Genomic DNA, 17,334 nt, shown 5'->3' with positions numbered 1-17,334 from the left:
CACATAGGACTAGAGGTCCAGTATTCACCGGCTAATCCAGACAGATCAATTAAGCCAGTAAAACCAGGCTCTCCTAGCGAACTGCCCTTCCCTGGCCAGGAGTCCGCAGGTGCAGTCTCTCCAGGGGGCAGTGAGAGCCATGAATAGTAAGGGTTTTAGCTCAAGCACACAGAGGCGTTTAGCTGCCCAAACTTAATCCCCCAATAATCGGATTATGTAAATTCCTCCTTCAACCCCTTTCCCCTGGGGTCCCGGACCTAGCCCCTAACTCCTGGCACTGGGAGACCAGGATGGGAGAGGGCCCATCATCTGAAGAATCACTGCTAGTGGTATGGGGCCCCAAAATGTTTTCCCATTTTAAAAATGATAAAGGCAACAATAACGTGTAAGACAGTTTTGAGAAGAAAACAGATGTTGACCCTGGTCCCCGTGTACCAGCACAGGGGTACCCCTTTCTCTGCAGCTCATGTCCAGCTGTGCACAGATCCCCCTTACAGCTTCTTGTTTCATCTTGCTTCACACATTCCTGATCTTGTGGTCCAGTTGCCACAGTTCTTTTTTACACTCACAGAATATGCCATTAAGCACATATATTCCCTTACAGGTTTTTGGCTAAGATGAGGGTAGTATAGGTCCTTGGTTTAAAATATAACCTGCGCTTTATCAGAATTGTGATATAACAGGGCCTGGTAGAAAAACCTGGGTACTGGGAGGACGCAGTGCCCCTTCCACAGCACACAGAGAAGACAGAAGGGCAGAGAGAAGACAAATTGGGGATGTTTGCTGGAAATACCAAGTTGTGTTTCTAAAGGCCCCCTTTGTGCACAACTTGACCAATTAATTTTCTCTAACTTACCCTCCAGTCCATCCTTTGCATTGCCACCAGAATGAGCCTTGTAACCTGTAAATCTAAACATACCGCTCCCATCTTCCGTCCACACAGTTGGCTTCACATGGACTGTCTTCTCCTCCACTCCTCCCCAGGGGATTCTGGCAGTCTTCCCCACCCTTCCACCCAGGTACCCAGGCCACTGGGACCCCTGCCTTTTCAGATGTGCTTTAGATCGCCCTGTACTCGCCCTCCTCCTATACCCATCTGGGGCCCATTTCCCACATTCCAGATCACATTCTTGGTATCCAGGACCCCTGGATTTAGACCCCACTCTGGGTATCCAGGACCCCTGGATATAGACCCCACTCTGGGTATCCAGGACCCCTGGATTTCTGCTCCAGTGGCCCCGAGCCCATTTTCAGAGCCTGCACAGGGCTCTTCCTTAGGTCCATGTGGGCTGGGAGTCCACATCATCCACTCAAGGCCCTTCACAGAGCAGAACAGAGCTGGGCAGTGGGAAAAGAATGGGGATGTGTCAGGAGTCTCTAGTTGTACCTTTGTCCTGGATCCCACAAATGTCAGAGGCAGCCCTGCCTCAGGGCCTGGTTTAAATGCCATCGCTCCCACAAGCCATCCCTGATCCTCCAGCTAGAATCTTGTGCCTCCCCAGTTCCAAGATCACACTCTCTGGCACTCAAGACTGTCTTTTGTAGTCATTTTTGTCATGCCTCTCCCTCCCAAAGCCTGTGAACTCCTTGAAAGCAGATGGAATGTTTTCTTCACCTTCCTGCCTCCTGAGACTCTGGCAATGCACACAACAGCTTTTTTTAATTTATAATAAGAATGGCATTTTTTTATGGAGGGGGACAAAGAACCCCAAAGTCTCAGTGGCTTACAACAACAAAAATTTACCCCTCACTCATGTTACATGAGGGCTGTGGTTGGTTATGGGTTTGTTCTGTGGCTTTCGGGCTGAAAGAGCAACCCCAAACATAACTTTCTCATGATAGCCCAACTAGGAATCACTTTTTAAAAAAAAAAAAGATTTTATTTATTTGACAGAGACACAGCAAGAGAGGGAACACAAGCAGGGGGAGTGGGGGAGGGAGAAGCAGGCCTCCCGCTGAGTAGAGAGCCCAATGCAGGTTTCCATCCCAGGACCCTGGGATCGTGACCTGAGCTGAAGGCAGACGCTTAATGACTGAGCCACCCAGGCGTCCCTAGGAATGACTCTTAAAGCTCCCACTCCATCACCACAGATGGCAGGTCTGCGCACATTCCATTGGCTGATGCAAGTCACATGGCCAAGCCTGGCCCTGGGTGGGGCGGTCCTCTCCCCCCACCTATGGGGAGGCACTGTCCCTCCCATGGCAATGGGTGGGGCTATACAATCCTCTCCCAGGGAAGGGAGCTGGTAGTTGTCTTTACAATCCTGTCATTGTCCCTATTTTCCAGATGAGGAGACTGAGGCAGGGAGAAGTTACATAATTTGCCTAGGGTCACATAAATGGGGTAGACCAGAGATTTCAACTTGGGTAATGCAATTCCAGAGTCCTTTACTCTTAACTGCTGATCTGTAATACATTGTGAGTTTATCGTACCAAATCCTATTCTGGGACCTTCAGAGAATGTGATATCTAGAAATTCATTACTTATCCATTCATTAATCAACCAATGTTGACTAGTAATAAGGATGTTATAAGTTGCTCAGTAATAAGGGTGGAATGAATGAAAGGAGGTGGGGTGGGGGGTGGGAAACTATGTGGATAACTTGGAGGCAGAGTGTTTCGGGCAGAGACAAGAGTGCAAAGGCCCTGAGGCAGGAGGGTGTTTGGTGTGTTCCTGAAATAACAACGGTCAGAGTGGCTACATTTGATTAAACCACAGGGAGAGAAGGAACAGACAGGTCAGTAAAAGGGGCCATTGTGAAGACTTCAAGTTAACTCTGAGTGAAATGGAGAGCCACCTAAGGGTTTTGAACCAGAAGTGACAGGAATCCAAACTGGATTTTCACAGGATCCTTCTGAGTGATGCTGGATAGCAGACAGAAAGAGCAAGCATAGAAGCAAAAAGACCAAGTAGAAGGCCACTGAAATAACCAAGCTGTGTGCTGGGCACTGTGGACCCCGAGATGCATAAATCCGGGTATCCGCCCAGTGCAGTGACTGTTACACTTCGCTGGGCATCTTCATCTCCTGGAATGCTTAGTAAAAACGCAGATTTCGGATCCCACCCCCAGAAAACCTGATCTAGTGGGTCAGGGTCGTGGGCCTGGGAAGCAGGGCCGCAGGGAGTGGGGAGGGACGGGCGGGAAGGGGCCCCGTGGGTCGCGGAGACAAAGGGCCGTGTCCTATAAAGGCAGCGGCGGAGGCGCGGCGTCCAGGCGAGGGCGCACACGGCCAGCGACGGCGACAACGACGGCGCGGTCTCCGGGCTCTTGGCGAGGAGGTGGGTCGATCCTGAAGGGACGTGGGTGCCGCCGGGGCCGGGCTCGTGGGCCAGCCGGTCTCCCGCGCAGCCCTGGAGTCCGAGCCGCACTCGCCCGGGAGGACAGAGGTGTGGAGGCGACTTGGTAGCAGCTACCAAGTCGACTCAGTGAGAAGACCTGGGGGTTTTCCGAGGGGTGGGTGGGGGGGGTGGCGCGACTCCGGGGGGAGCAAAGCGATGCCCTTGTGCGTGTTGGCCTGGCCGCTTTACCTTGTTATGCGATGCTGGAGACACCCCGCAGTACCTCGGAGGGCCGTTTGGGTAGCTTCTGCGTCCGGGTGAGCTACTCCCCCGCACCTGGCAGGTGCGAAACTTGAGCGCGAGATGCTTTCCTGGCCGCCGCATTCAGGCTAGCGGGAGCGAAGGTTATAAAAATAAAAAGGGAAAAGCCGGGGCTTCAGGTTGGGTGGGGTGGGTGGAGTATTCAGGTGCATCAGGCGGTGAGGCGCAGGTGGAACAGGCAGCTCTCCCAGAGCGCGGGGTGCCCACCCAAAGACTGTGACTCATGGTAAGTGTATTTATTTAGAACACCAACGTGCAGAGTTGTCTAAGGAGAAAAGTAATTTGCATAATAGTATGTGTTCTGATTTTTAAAGGACATATGTATTCTGTCTAAAGGATCTATATTATATTTATAGACACCAAGCTGGCTGCTGCTGGGGAGTAAGAGTGAATAGATAGATAGAGAGCCTTTATATTTTTTTACTTTATACACTTGTGTACTGCTTGTTTGTTTGTTTGTTTGTTTCTTGGGTGAGCACATGTTACTTCTATAATGATTTCAAAAGGCAAAGCTATGCCCAGTGCTGGAGGTTAGGCACCTTCCCCTAACCCAACTCTATAAGCCACCTTTCATCTCTCTCTTTCTGGAGTCTGTTTTCACTTATTTTCATGAAAAAGATGAAAGAGACAAATACACATGACCAAAGGACAGGAGGAGAAATTTAAAGTCTTATGAACGAAGAGCCATATGAGTCTGAATGCCTGGGACAGGCCACCGCAGGAATGTTAGCGGTGAGCCTGTGCGCTCCCTTTCTTGTTGCCCCAGGCTCTGTGTCCAGAAACCACTGTCATAAAAAAGCAAGCAATCCCTACTGGGGGCATCCCTTTCTGTAGGGGCATAGTTGTCATTCTTCTCTCTGGTAACTTGTTACCTTCAGTGGTGACAATATAATAGAGAGAAGTTTGTGTACACCTATATTCCTATTATGTTTACCATTGCATTCCTCCTGCCCAGGCATCCCTAATCCCAGGTCTGTGACATCCACCCAACCAGAGGCATGTAATTAGAAATCAGGGCTTATATATATTTGGATGGGAAAAAAATTACATCTTTATTTCCAGTAATCTTTGATCTAAATTTAGCATTTCCTTTATTTAGGAATGTAGGTAATAAAAAGTAGTACTGATGACAATGTCATCAACAAAAATCATAAATACCTTCATCTTACAGATGTTGCATATCTTTTGATTATATATCACTGTGTAGAAAGTATGGTAATAAATAATTTAATATATTAAAAACAAAGTATATTATTACTGTATTGCATTTTAAAATTATTTTAATAATTATTATAATTGGTGATTTTTATGTGTCTATGTATTTCAGTTCATGCATTTAAAATAATTGTTTTGAGAAGGGAACCAAAGGCTTTTTACTTTACGTGTTTCAAATCATTGCTCTGGGATAGAGTCCTCCCCTAGGCTTCCCCAGACTGCCCAAAGAATCCATGCCGCAAAAATGTTATGTATCCTGACCCAGCAGGAGTCGGTGGTGACAAAGATGTATCAATACAGAGGCGTGGGACACAGGCTGTGCCACTGACTCCCCATGTGACCTGAGACAACATGTTTTACCTCTGTTTTGACATCTATCAGACGTTTTCTGATTCTGCGGCATCTGGTGTATTTTTTAAGGTCTTAAATTATTCTGAAATCAAGCTTAGCCATAATCAGTCCTTACAACCGGAAAAGCACTAAGTGCAATTTCCCTTTGATTTAATGAGTACATTAGTCATTTCCCAGTGACCACTACTTTGAATTTTCCCAGCTTGTTAAAGAACTGATTTCTATTTCCCCCTGTGGAGGAGAGTAACACCCTTGAGGATAAATCAACAAGGCATTATTAATCTCCTTCTAGGATGGCAGGCTACATTTCTGAAGCCTGTCTTTTCCTCTCCTTATTTCCTCTGTCTGCTTCTAGCACAATAGGATTGAGTCCTCTTAGAAGAGAACACCAGTTAGTTTATCCTGCTTAATCTTTTTCTTCCAGCTTGAAAAAGACGACACCCGCCCCCACCACCACAAGGGACTAGAGTTGACTTAGTGAGTGAGCTAAACCCTCTTTTGGCAAGAGAAGCTTGAAAGTAACTTTGCTCCCACAGTCCAGGCTGCAAAGCAGCCAGCCTCGGTGTAAGCAAAACTGGATAGTTTTCTATCTTAAAATCCCTTGATTTAGGTTCAAACTGTCATATGTTAGTTTTACTTGGTTACAGTTCTGACGACACCCATATTTTTCACTGTAGATGAAAGACTAGGCTATTTAGAAATGAGTTAAGTGAGATCAAGGGCAATAGGCAAGGCACTGTGGCGTTTCAGAGCAGAAAGAGGCCCTTGGGATCACCTAGTCCACCCCCTTCAGTTTGGAAGGATTCATGGTAAGCCCAGAAGGCACCCAGAATGCCTGGGTTAGGTGCTGCCTCTCTGCTCCTACAGGCCCTGGGCTTCTCTTTCCATTCACAAGGCACTGGTTTCTTCAGGATCCAGCCGGCAGACAGTGTCCGGCACACAGAGTCAGTAAGTGTTACGTAAGCTCAGAGTGCGTATGATTGTAATTGGATCATGGGTCCTACCAAGAGTGTCTCTGCAGAGACCCAAGTGGCTGGCGGAGGGAGCCTGAAGCCAGCCAGTGAGCTTGGGCGGCCATGCCTTCCCCTTAACACTGGATTCTCAGCACAGCCGTCTGTCTTCAACCCAGACAGAAGCAGGAAAGGCAACAAGAACGGGGATGGGGAAAGGTCCTGGGGCTGTAGAGTTGATTGAAAAATGCTATTCTTTGGAGTAATGACCCTTCCCATCTGTATAGGGAAGAGAATCCTTGTATTTATTAAGCACCTATGTGCTTAATGTAGCAGGCACATTTATGTATTTATATACTTTACAGAATGTATTATTTAATCCTCACAAGAACCCTGGTGATGGCTTTATTTCCATTTTCCAGAGAATAAATCGAGGCTTAAAGAAGTTAACTGATTTTCTCAGAATCATATAACTAAGAAATTGGGAGCTGAGATTCACAGCCAGGTCTTTCTATATTAAAGCCTATAAACTTTCTTAGTTTTTGTCTATTATGAAGCAAATAATATATGAATCCTTTCTAGTTATAAATATGTAAAATATTACCCACCTATATCAAACAAAACACACCCATCTCCTTTTTCTATCTTCCCCCAACCCCCTGTCCTCCCGCAAGGACCCACCGTCAACAGTTCGGCCTGAATCCTTCCAGGTATTTTGCTCTGCATCCACACATACATATATGTCTATAGACATATAGAGCAGAACAAACAAATCCATAAATCAAGCTCAGACCTTTTCTACTACACTGTAGCTTCTTCATTAGGAAAAAAAAAATGCTAAGTTGCAACGAACTTTTACTTTTCCCGGTTTTATTTGTAGAAATAATAATTGTAATTATTTAGTATTCATTGACCACTTACTGTGTGCCAAACACTTCACTAAAGTGTTTTATGTGGATCATTTTATGTGTCCTTACAGGTAGTCCCCCTTTACTTATGAGGCATTTGATACCCAGAGAGTTTAAGTAGATTGCTCAGGGTCACCCAGCTAAGGAACAGAACCAAAAGCTAAACCAGGGTTCTGGCTCCGAAGCCCGCGTCCTTACCCGCCATGCAGATGTTTCCATTGGCGACTGATCCCTCTAGACTCAGGGCTTGAGGGTAACAGAGTGGCTTGTTCTAATTAACTGAGATCATCGTTTGGTTCCTACCGAAGGGCAGAGGTCCCAGCACACAGTGTAGAGAAATAACTTCTGGAATATGTCATCAGCCCTCGGCCAATCCCAGCAGTGTCTACAATGCCGTCACACAACCAACACTGCTTGTGTATGTATTTAGCATGAGTTAATGCATGAGAAACAATATCTGGCACAAAGCAAAGGCGCTGGTTGCACTTACGTAAATTCCTTAGTTTATAGTTCACAGAATGCTTTCACATGCAGTATTCCGTTTAATCCGTACAACAAACTCTGAGGAAAGGATGGTATAATTACGCCCATGGTATAGCTGAGGAACTGAGGCTCAGGTTGGTGAAGTGACTTAGGCAGCGCCTCACAGCTGGTTGGTGTTTGGTGCTGTGACCAGAACACACACCCTTTGAGGGAGAAGGTGGTTTTTCCCCTATGCTGAGCTCCTGCTGTACCTGCCTCCAGAACTGCAGGGATCTGGTGAGTGTACTGCTTCCTTATGACACAGAGTTTCAATAGGTGTGAGGGGTACCTCTTTCCAGAGTAGAGCCCTGGTGCTCAACGTCCACCAGATGCTGAGATCACAGAGAGGTTTGTTTGCTGATGCATCATCTGCATTCCCACTAACGCATGTTAATCCAAGCTGCCTGGCAAAAGGGACCCATGCCTCTAAGAGTTAAAAATGGCAAAGGAAGATTTGGCAGTAGATGGTGATAGTCAGCTCCCCTGGGGTTGGAAAGGTCACCCAAGTGCAGGCTTGTGGAGGCCTGAATACCTTCTGCAGCATCCATGGCAAATCACCACCCCCATTTCCCCCTTGTCTTTTCTTCTTGTCACACCAAATATCCCCACTTCTGTTGTTCATACAACAGGGTTTCGAGACTCTTCATCACTCTGTTCCTCCTCCTCTAAAAGTGGTCCGGGCTGGTTATTTTCGGTCTTGCACAGTGAGGCCCAGCCCTCCAGGCGAGGTCTTCACACTATCATCTTCATTCCCCAAATTACCTTATTAGTGAAAGCTAGGAGTACAGCTTTTATTTTTTTGAGAATCCATGTTTAAATCCCTATTGGCTAAATATATATTTTATCTGCGCAAGTACTAAATCCTATACTGTACCTGATTCTGAACACTTTGGAGGATTTGGTGATAAAAGAAACAGTGGGGGGTACCGGGATAAAACAACCTTGCAACAGGAGGCTTCGAAACAGCTAGGGAGAAAGAGGCTGAAAGGTATTGTTCTTACACTGTCCTTTCTTCGACCACATTTTCTTCTCTTATCAAAAGGAAGACTCAAAGAGAAAAAAAAAAGAAAGAAAAAAACAAACAAACCCCAAAACTAAAAATAAGGAAGTGGAATTTCCTAAAACCTGGGTCAAAAAGATCTAATATCTCAAATTCTTGGCAGGACATGGGATACCCACCATCGCTTACAAGGTATTGGCCCTTAGGGCCCTTTCTCTTTCCTGTCTCAGGAACTCAAACATGACCAGGAAGATCTTCACAAATACCAGGGAGCGGTGGAGGCAGCAGAACGTCAACAGCGCCTTTGCCAAGCTGAGGAAGCTCATCCCCACACACCCTCCGGACAAAAAGCTAAGCAAAAATGAAACGCTTCGCCTGGCAATGAGGTACATCAACTTCTTGGTCAAGGTCTTGGGGGAGCAAACCCTGCAGCAGGCAGGAGTGGCTGCCCAGGGAAACATTCTGGGACTCTTTCCCCAAGGATCCTACGTGCCCGACAGGACTCTACTCGGTGACTACCAGGTTCCTTCACTTGACCCAAGCCACAGCATTGCGTAGCGGGGCTCTGGCTGTCCTCACCCAGGGCAGCAACTGCTCGGAAGCCGCTGGCTGTCGACAGCCTTTTGCATGTTCCAGTGTCAACTTGATGAATAATTTGTGAGGCATGCATTTAAGCTTCACAGGAGGTGGCTCAGGGACAGCTGCAGGGAGCCAGACAGAGGCCATGAGGAAGATGGCTTTGGAGTCTGCCACCCGCGGAGCTCCAGGCAGAGCAGCCTGCCGCTATTTTACGGATCCAGGATCTGCATAAGATGTTGTTTGCGGGGGGGAGGGTGGGAAGCATAGGTTAAAAACAGGTTTGGAAATCGCTGTTTTACCCAGTATGTTTCAGTTACAAGGAAGGAGTTTCCCCATGACGGATCTCAGACAGATGAGTAGAAAATACTTGCCTCAGAACATACTTTACAGATTGTTTTGAAAAATGAGGTACATGTGGTCGAGGGTGAGCAAAATAACGTTGATAAATGTGAAAAGAGCCCTCACAGAAACCAACCGGGAGACTTGTGGAAACTTGAGGGAAAAGACACGTGAGGATTACAGAAACGCAGCAGATAACATGTGGAAGAGCTCTGCATCCTTTATCCCTGTGGAAATATGAAGTGTTACCTGCCTTGAGCCATTTATATCTATGTTATCTCTAAAGCCAAATGGTGGATTATTTCTGTGAGAGGAAAGGACTTGATAATTTATGAATTAGAGTTCATAGTTTTCTAAATGGCTAAAACAGGTTATTTAACCCCTTAGTTGCTCATGTCAGGCATTAAAACGTTTAATTCAGCCTGAGTTCCTGCTGGTTTAAGACCTGTAAAATTCAAATATAATTATGAAAATCCAAACATTACTGTTTAACGACTCATTTAACAGAGAGCTTAGTTTAAACAAAAGATCTAGAGTAGACAATAGGAATGTAATACCAGACTTTAATGAATTAATGAATTTGTAATTTGTCTTCCTAGCTATGGAGCATTAGCTCAATCTGATGCTGGTAGGAGTGGTACCCACTAGTCAATGAAACAGTGCGGATCTGGCAGAACTACTGACAACCACGTGCCCCCCCCCCTTGATGATTGGATTCAAAGATGGATTCAAGGATGAATCCCATGGCTGAGCCCAGAATACAAATCATGTCAGTTGATTGTCTCTGGGACATTTTATTTCCCTAAAGTTCTTGACAGTACATTGGTTTTAAAACCTTCTGAACCACAGGTATGAAATTGATGGATTTGCAATTACGGGTTTCCAGTGTATACACAATAGAGGAATTTAAATTTCCTGCTACTCTAGAAAGAAGATATTGATTTATGGAAGGTTGAACTGGGCCTCTTTGGTTTGGTGATCAGAAAAAAGGCTGGATGAGGCTCCCCCAAAATCTCCTTCCCCCCAAATAACAAGGTCATAATGTCATTAACATTTACACAGCATTCACACTCATAGCCCAATGCATTTATCCGAAGCACTATGTTTTCCTTCTAGGTTCTTTCTTTAAACTACATTCTGTACACTTCCCTACGGACCCAGAATAGTCCAGGGAAACATATACGCACAGAGACTAAGGGACTTCCTCTGAATGTGCATTTCTTGCTCATGGGGTTATGTGGACTTAAATTTGCCCCCAAACTACCAACTGATAGTATATCTCAAAGCTTTGATGACAGTTGTCAGTTGAACAACATTACTTTCTCTCTCATCTGGCATTAAATCAAAATAACACCTTTGATTTTTTAGCATTTTTGTGTTAGCTTCCTATTAACATGTTGCTGACGAGGGCACAGAGGACCTCTTTGCCTGAGTGCAGTGCTCTTCTCAGAATGAGTGCCCTTTTCTGCTGTTGGGGCCATGTCTGTGAGTACAGAGGACCTTCCTACTGAAGTGTAAGAGAGTGCTCCTGAAAAGTCATGAGGAGATTGAGTTATCATTAAACTCTATGAGGGGGATAATGATTTAAAGAAACCCTGCAGGAAATTCCATTGATAAACGAATAAACACTTAAAATATTACTTGATGTAATTCACCTCTTAAATTTTTTACAAGCTTAGATTTTGGTATATCAAGTTGTGTGGGGTTAAAGTGACTGTCAAAAGGAATTGTAGGTACACATGGATCAAAACCTTTGGCAAGGTATCCATGAGACTGGAAGCTAATTCAAAAATTACTCTGTGGGCTTTCATGGTGTCTTATACTCAAGGCTTGGTGATTGCAGTAGTAAGAATTTTCCATTAAAACACATTATAGTTCACTGATGGTACCTCTCTTTATGGATTATTTGAACCCAACAGAAAAGTTTAGACAGATTATACCTACACTACTCTGTTACTTGAAAAAAATGTTTGGTCTGCTATGGACACCACTAGAAACTTCTGGAAACCAGGTATAAACAGGGCCATTGATTTATATAGATCATGAGATTGGTTAGTTTTACTCCTTGTTTTACAGAGGAGAAAATAGGTCCAGAGTGTTATGAAGTGACTTTCCAGAGGTCCCATGGACAATTAATGGAAACCCAGGACACGGTGCCTGATTTCCTGACCGTGTCCAACCTTTCTACAGCGCTGTTCAGCCTCTAAGTTTTTTAAGATTGAAAACAGATAAGCACTTTATTGTTGTGCTCATCTTTTTTCAACAGCATACAGTAGTCTTCATATGCCTTTTTATTGAAATTGATTTATTGTGCTTTATAGAATGTGATTAGATGTATTAACCAAAGATTTTTTGTTGATGTGTTTTGTGAGTTTTTAACCATTGAATTTGCTATTTAACTATTAATTTATTGCAAATAAATTATTTAAGAAAAGAAATTATTCTTAAAAAAAAAGATTTTCATAAATTTACTAAGCTTTTCCACTTGTCCTCTCCATCCTCACAGCCACTGTTCTGGCTTTGACCCCCTCCCCCACTATTGTCTTTAGTCTAGAAAAAAATCTAACATGCCCTGGTTAGTCTTTCTCTCCTCTCTCTTTCTCTCCTTTTCTCTACCTCTGGCTCTCTCTTCATTTCACCTTACACACAGCTCCCTCACTGTCCTTCCCAAACCACATCTGGGGTCAGATCACTCCCTAGGTATCAAACCTTCAGCGTCTTGTCCACCAGACTGAGACAAATGCCTTACTCCAGGCACTCTGCAGCCTGGTCTTTCCTTGTACCTTCCACAGTCCCCTAAATATATTGTACATGCTAATGAAACTACCTCCCTTGATAGTCCCCAGACATGTTCCACTTCTTAATAGCTCTGACTTTTCTCTTGTGATTCCACTTGCATGCATGAATGTTCCCATTCTCGTTCTACTCACCCCTCCACCTGCACCAAATCCCACTCACTAACATCCTTCATGACTGATCTTAAACACCACTCCTTCACAAAGCTTGACTCCTCCTAAACACCATCTCTTACATGAAGTCCTCCTAGATTTCCACCATTCAATTGAAACTCTCCTTTCTTGGAATTCCCTTTTGTGCTTCGTGACCCTTACTGCCTCTACTCTAGGTTGCAGACGTGTGTGTATATTCTGTCCCCCTTCTCTGGTAAGCTAAGATCTCCTTGAGGAGAGGGGTGGTTTTTAACATTTACTCCTCACAAGCAAGAGACTTCACTTTCAAAGTGAGAAAACTCTATCGAGACTGCCTCTGTTAAGAATAATCCTCTAGCCTCCCCTAAAAGAGGACATTGAAATGAAACTGGAACTCGCTGAGTTTTCCTGAGAAACCCAAAGTCGATTGCTCTTTTTAACAGTTTGTTTCTCGTTTCTATTCAATGTGCCCCTGGCAGCACCTGCCTTCGGAGGTTTCACCACCTAAGAATGGCTTGAGATGGCCAAAATATGTGTAAGTTATGCACAACTGGCTTTGTCCTTAAAAAGGCAAAAGATGAAAGGAGTCTGGAAGAATGGACAGCTTAACTGCTGACCCACAGGCCAAAGGTTAGTTAAAAGTCACATCCTTAAATAAAAAGGTCAAAGATAAGGAGGGAATCTGAAAGTCCAATGGCAATGCAAAGCAAGGGATTTAAAGTGGCAGGTGTTGGAAAGGAACGCCAAGGAATGAATGCACTCAAAGGATTGCTGGAAGCCAGGGGCACAGTCTCCTAAACCCCTTTCACCTCTGGGACTGTTGGGTTTACCAGAAACAGGGAAACCTTCCCTCTTATTTTCTCTTTCTTGCTAATGACCTATCACAAAGAGATCTTAAAGAGCACCAGATTTTAACATAAATATACATAAATTTAGTTAGGTTTGTCATCTGCCAAATAAATTTAAGAATTTAACTTCCAGAGCTCGAGGGTTTTCTGGTAGTCAAGTGAAGCAAACTGTTGAATTGCCTTTTCTGGATAACTCTGACAAAACAGGATTATCATCCAATATGTTCAGACGCTTAGACCTAAGTAATTATCCTTCTAGGGACCTAGGAATCATAAAGAGTTAATTGGAATTATGGTCAGAGATGTATGTACATGGATCTCTGTTTCAGAATTTTACAGTGTACATAAAAGTATAATAAGAATAAGAGCTCAGACTCGTGGGGTTCCTCCCAAATGCCAGAAACTGAGCCAAAAGCTTCCAATGTATCAGCTCACCTAATCTTCATAACAATGTTGTATTGTTAATATTATGTTAATTACGTGTGTTGTTCTCACTTCACAGATGAGGAAACTGAAGTTCAGGAGATTATTTATCTTGCTCAAGTTTCCACTGCAGAGTCAGAATTTGACTCTCAGTCATTTGTACTCAAAACTTTTTTTTGTGTCAAAATTCTTCTTTTTTATTTTTAAATTTAGAAAAGTTATTATCTTTTTTTAATTGAAGTATATTTGACATACAATGTTGCATTAGTTTCAGGTGTGGGAATTCTTTTTATTTATATTTATTTTTTATTTTTTAAATTTAAATTTAATTTAGTTAACACATACTGTATTATTTGTTTCAGGGATAGAATTTAGTGATTCATCAGTTGCATATAACACCTAGCACTCATTACATCAAGTGTCTTCCTTAATGCCCATCACCCAGCTACCCCTCCCCCGACCCACCTCTCCTCCAGCAACCCTGTTTGTTTCCTATAATTAAGAGTCTCTTATGGTTTGCCTCCCTCTCTGTTCTTTTTTTTTTTTTAAGATTTTATTTATTTATTTGAGAGAGAGAGAATGAGAGATAGAGAGCATGAGAGGGAAGAGGGTCAGAGGGAGAAGCAGACTCCCTGCTGAGCAGGGAGCCCGATGTGGGACTCGATCCCGGGACTCCAGGATCATGACCTGAGCCGAAGGCAGTCGCTTAACCAACTGAGCCACCCAGGTGCCCTCCCTCTCTGTTTTCCTCTTATTTTATTTTTCCTTCCCTTCCCCTATGTTCATCTGTTTTGTTTCTTAAATTCCACATATGAATGAAATCATATGGTATTTGTCTTTCTCTGACTGACTTATTTCACTAGCATAATACACTCTAGTTCCATCCACTTCATTGCAAATGGCACGATTTCATTGTTTTTGAGGTTGATTAATATTCCATTGTATATGTATACACCACCTCTTCTTTATCCATTCATATGTCAATGGACATCTGGGCTCTTTCCATAGTTTGGCTATTGTGGACATACCTGCTATAAACATTGGGATGTATGCGCCCCTTCAAATCACTATTTTTGTATCCTTTGGGTAAATACCTAGTAGTGTAATTGCTGGGTCATAAGGTAGCTCTATTTTTAACTTTTTGAGGAACCTCCATGCTGTTTTTCCAGAGTGACTATTGTGGACATTGCTGCTATAAACATGGACGCCTTCGAATCACTATTTTTGTATCCTTTGGATAAATATCAGGTGTGGGAAGTCTTAATTTTTTAAATCCTGACCACTTTAATGGAACATTATGGAGCAGGCATATTATCCAATGACACTATTGAGTAACCAACACAACCCTGAAAAACAAAGCCTCCTGTTTAGAAACACCAAGCTGGGGGGTGATACCACGGTAAGACACCGTGAGGATACCGTCCTGCAGAGGCAGGCTTGAAAGGAGGAGCCTGCTGGAGAAACTGTTTGTTTCTCTGTTTGGACTTGCTTCCCCCTTCCCCCTCGGCTTGAGCATGAACTATGGCTCAGGGCATTGGTACTCGTGAGTGACTCTGTGTGTGCGTGTGTGTGCGCGCGCGCGCGTGTGTGCGCGCACAAGCATGCACAAGGTGGGAAATCTACTCCTCCACATCTCCTACCTGTCCTTCTTCTGGTTTTATCTCCTCTGCAGTTGAGGAGGAAGGAGGGTCTAAGGAAATGGACAGTGTTTTTCTTCACTGGGTATGGGATCGCATTCTCTTCCTATATTCAGTTTAGACTGTTTGTTATCAATTCTTTTTAACTAGTGAACTAGTCCCAGGTTTAGAAACACTGTGGAAGAGCAGAGAATTAAATCTCTTGGATTCAGCAAGACTCTGCCTTGCACATAGTCTTATGGCCACTGTGACCCTTTCCCCAGTTTGGAAGAAGTGGAGTGCTATGGTGAATATTTAGCATCTGCTCCAGTAGTCAGATAACTTCAGGGTATTTTTTTGGATCTTTCACTAAATAAACCAACAAACTTGACGATGTGTGTATGTGTGCACATGTTCTCTTTCTGGTAATACACCCAAGAGTGTACAATTGTGTCAGCAATTGGGAAGCACCAACCCCGTTGCATCTCATACAGGCACCGCACAAAGGATGGATTTTGAAGGATTTAAAAAAATGAGACAATGGTGCCCGGAAAATATGTGGAAGGGGTGGGGCTAATCAGTTACATGAGACTCTTGGGTCTCTAAGAGAAGTTTGGAGGGAGAGGTTGTCATATCAGTGACATCTTTTGGCCTGCCCTTCAACTCCTTTAAGTTTGGACCAATGAGTAACTAGACAAGGTTATAGCTGAGGATCTGTTGGCCCAAGATCCAGTGGCTCTTTAACACTCTACCCAAGGAGGTAGAGGTTGTCACAGAGATCACACAATGAGCCAGATCCCATAGGGAGGAGCCAGATCCCATAGGGAGGAGCCAGGGGGAGAAACTGCCACCAAGAGTCCTGGGATGTCCCCAGTCTTATCACACGGTACGGTAATATTCAGGATGGGACAGAATATTACTGTGCCTGCCAGACTGAGCATCAGGCACTTCCTGGACAAAAACCGGATACATGTTTAGCTTTTAAACAGTATGTGAGAGGAGAGCCCCAAATGTTCTCTGGGTTTACTCTCCTGGCATGTGGGCATGAGTAGATTTAAAAAGGAGAGGAGAGGGCTGCTGGGGACAAAACAATCAAATAAACAAACAAGATAATATAGTGTTTGCCAAATTGAGATCTGAATCTTCTAAAAAGTTTTTGCCTTGGAGCCCTAATTTGGGCAAACATATTGAAAAATATTTTGGAGTAAAAATTAGTTTTCAGAAGATAGTCACATGCATAGATGAAAAGAGAACTTTCTAAGCAAAAGTTTAAAAAGACAAAATTTCCAAGGCATAATCTTCTTTTCTCCCCAGTACTTCTGTTTAAAGGATAAATGTGTAAGTGTTACCCAGTGAGATATAATGTTTAAGTGGATAGGCTAAATGTGTAAAAAGTTAAAAAGCTATACATTTTATCATTTGTGGCCATGAGTATACTAAAATAAAATGGTCTCAATACAACTGCCATATTTTTATAAATTGATGAAGTGTTTTAAAAATACTGTTTATTAGTGTATTAGAAGTAATGTTTTTAAAGATAGGATTGAGATAATAGGGAGGATATAGTAATATGCCCAGGAAATGGTTATCAAAAAGTCACTTTCCAAAGCTATTTTTTTAATTAAATAGGCTCCATGCCCAATGTGGGGCTTGAACTCACCACCCTGAGATTAAGAGTTGCATCCTCTACCAACTAGCAAGCCAGTCACCTCTCGAAGACTATTTTATAAAGAAAAAAAGAAAAAAGAGAGTGGGAGTGGGGTTAGTAACAGCATTATTTTTTCTTTTAAAAAGATTATTAAGCTCTGTGAAAGACAACGTCAAGAGAATGAAGACAGATTGGGGAAAAAAATATTTTCAAAAGACGCATCTGATAAAGGACTGTTACCCAAAATATACAAAGAACTCAACAGGAAGGAAACAAAAAACCCAATTAAAAAGTGGGCCAAAGACCTTAATAGACACCTCACCAAAGAAGATATACAGAGGTCGGTCAAATAAGCATATGGAAATATGCTGCACATCATATGTCATCAGGGAAAGGTGAATTAAAAC

General features: G+C 43.6%; 1 protein-coding gene across 2 annotated transcripts in view; it reads left to right on the top strand.

Annotated features, from left to right (window-relative positions):
* Window positions 1-9,105, top strand: part of FKTN (fukutin) — an 88,763-nt gene extending 79,658 nt beyond the window's left edge. Inside the window, exons 1-2 of one of the 2 annotated variants that reach the window (XM_027616561.1) lie at window positions 3,552-3,623; window positions 8,778-9,105. In XM_027616561.1, the coding sequence (XP_027472362.1) occupies window positions 8,788-9,105 (318 nt within the window). In that variant the 5' untranslated portion in view covers window positions 3,552-3,623; window positions 8,778-8,787. Of the gene's footprint in view, window positions 1-3,551; window positions 3,624-8,753 lie in introns of those variants that run through there. The other variant, XM_027616562.1, reaches the window with a different exon arrangement.
* The last annotated feature ends 8,229 nt before the right edge of the window (window positions 9,106-17,334 follow it).

The sequence above is a fragment of the Zalophus californianus genome, chromosome 13 (assembly GCF_009762305.2).
Source record: "Zalophus californianus isolate mZalCal1 chromosome 13, mZalCal1.pri.v2, whole genome shotgun sequence".
NCBI classification, from domain to species: Eukaryota; Metazoa; Chordata; class Mammalia; order Carnivora; family Otariidae; genus Zalophus; species Zalophus californianus.
Note: the sequence above shows the minus strand (reverse complement) of the source record. Positions and strands in the feature narration are given on the sequence as shown.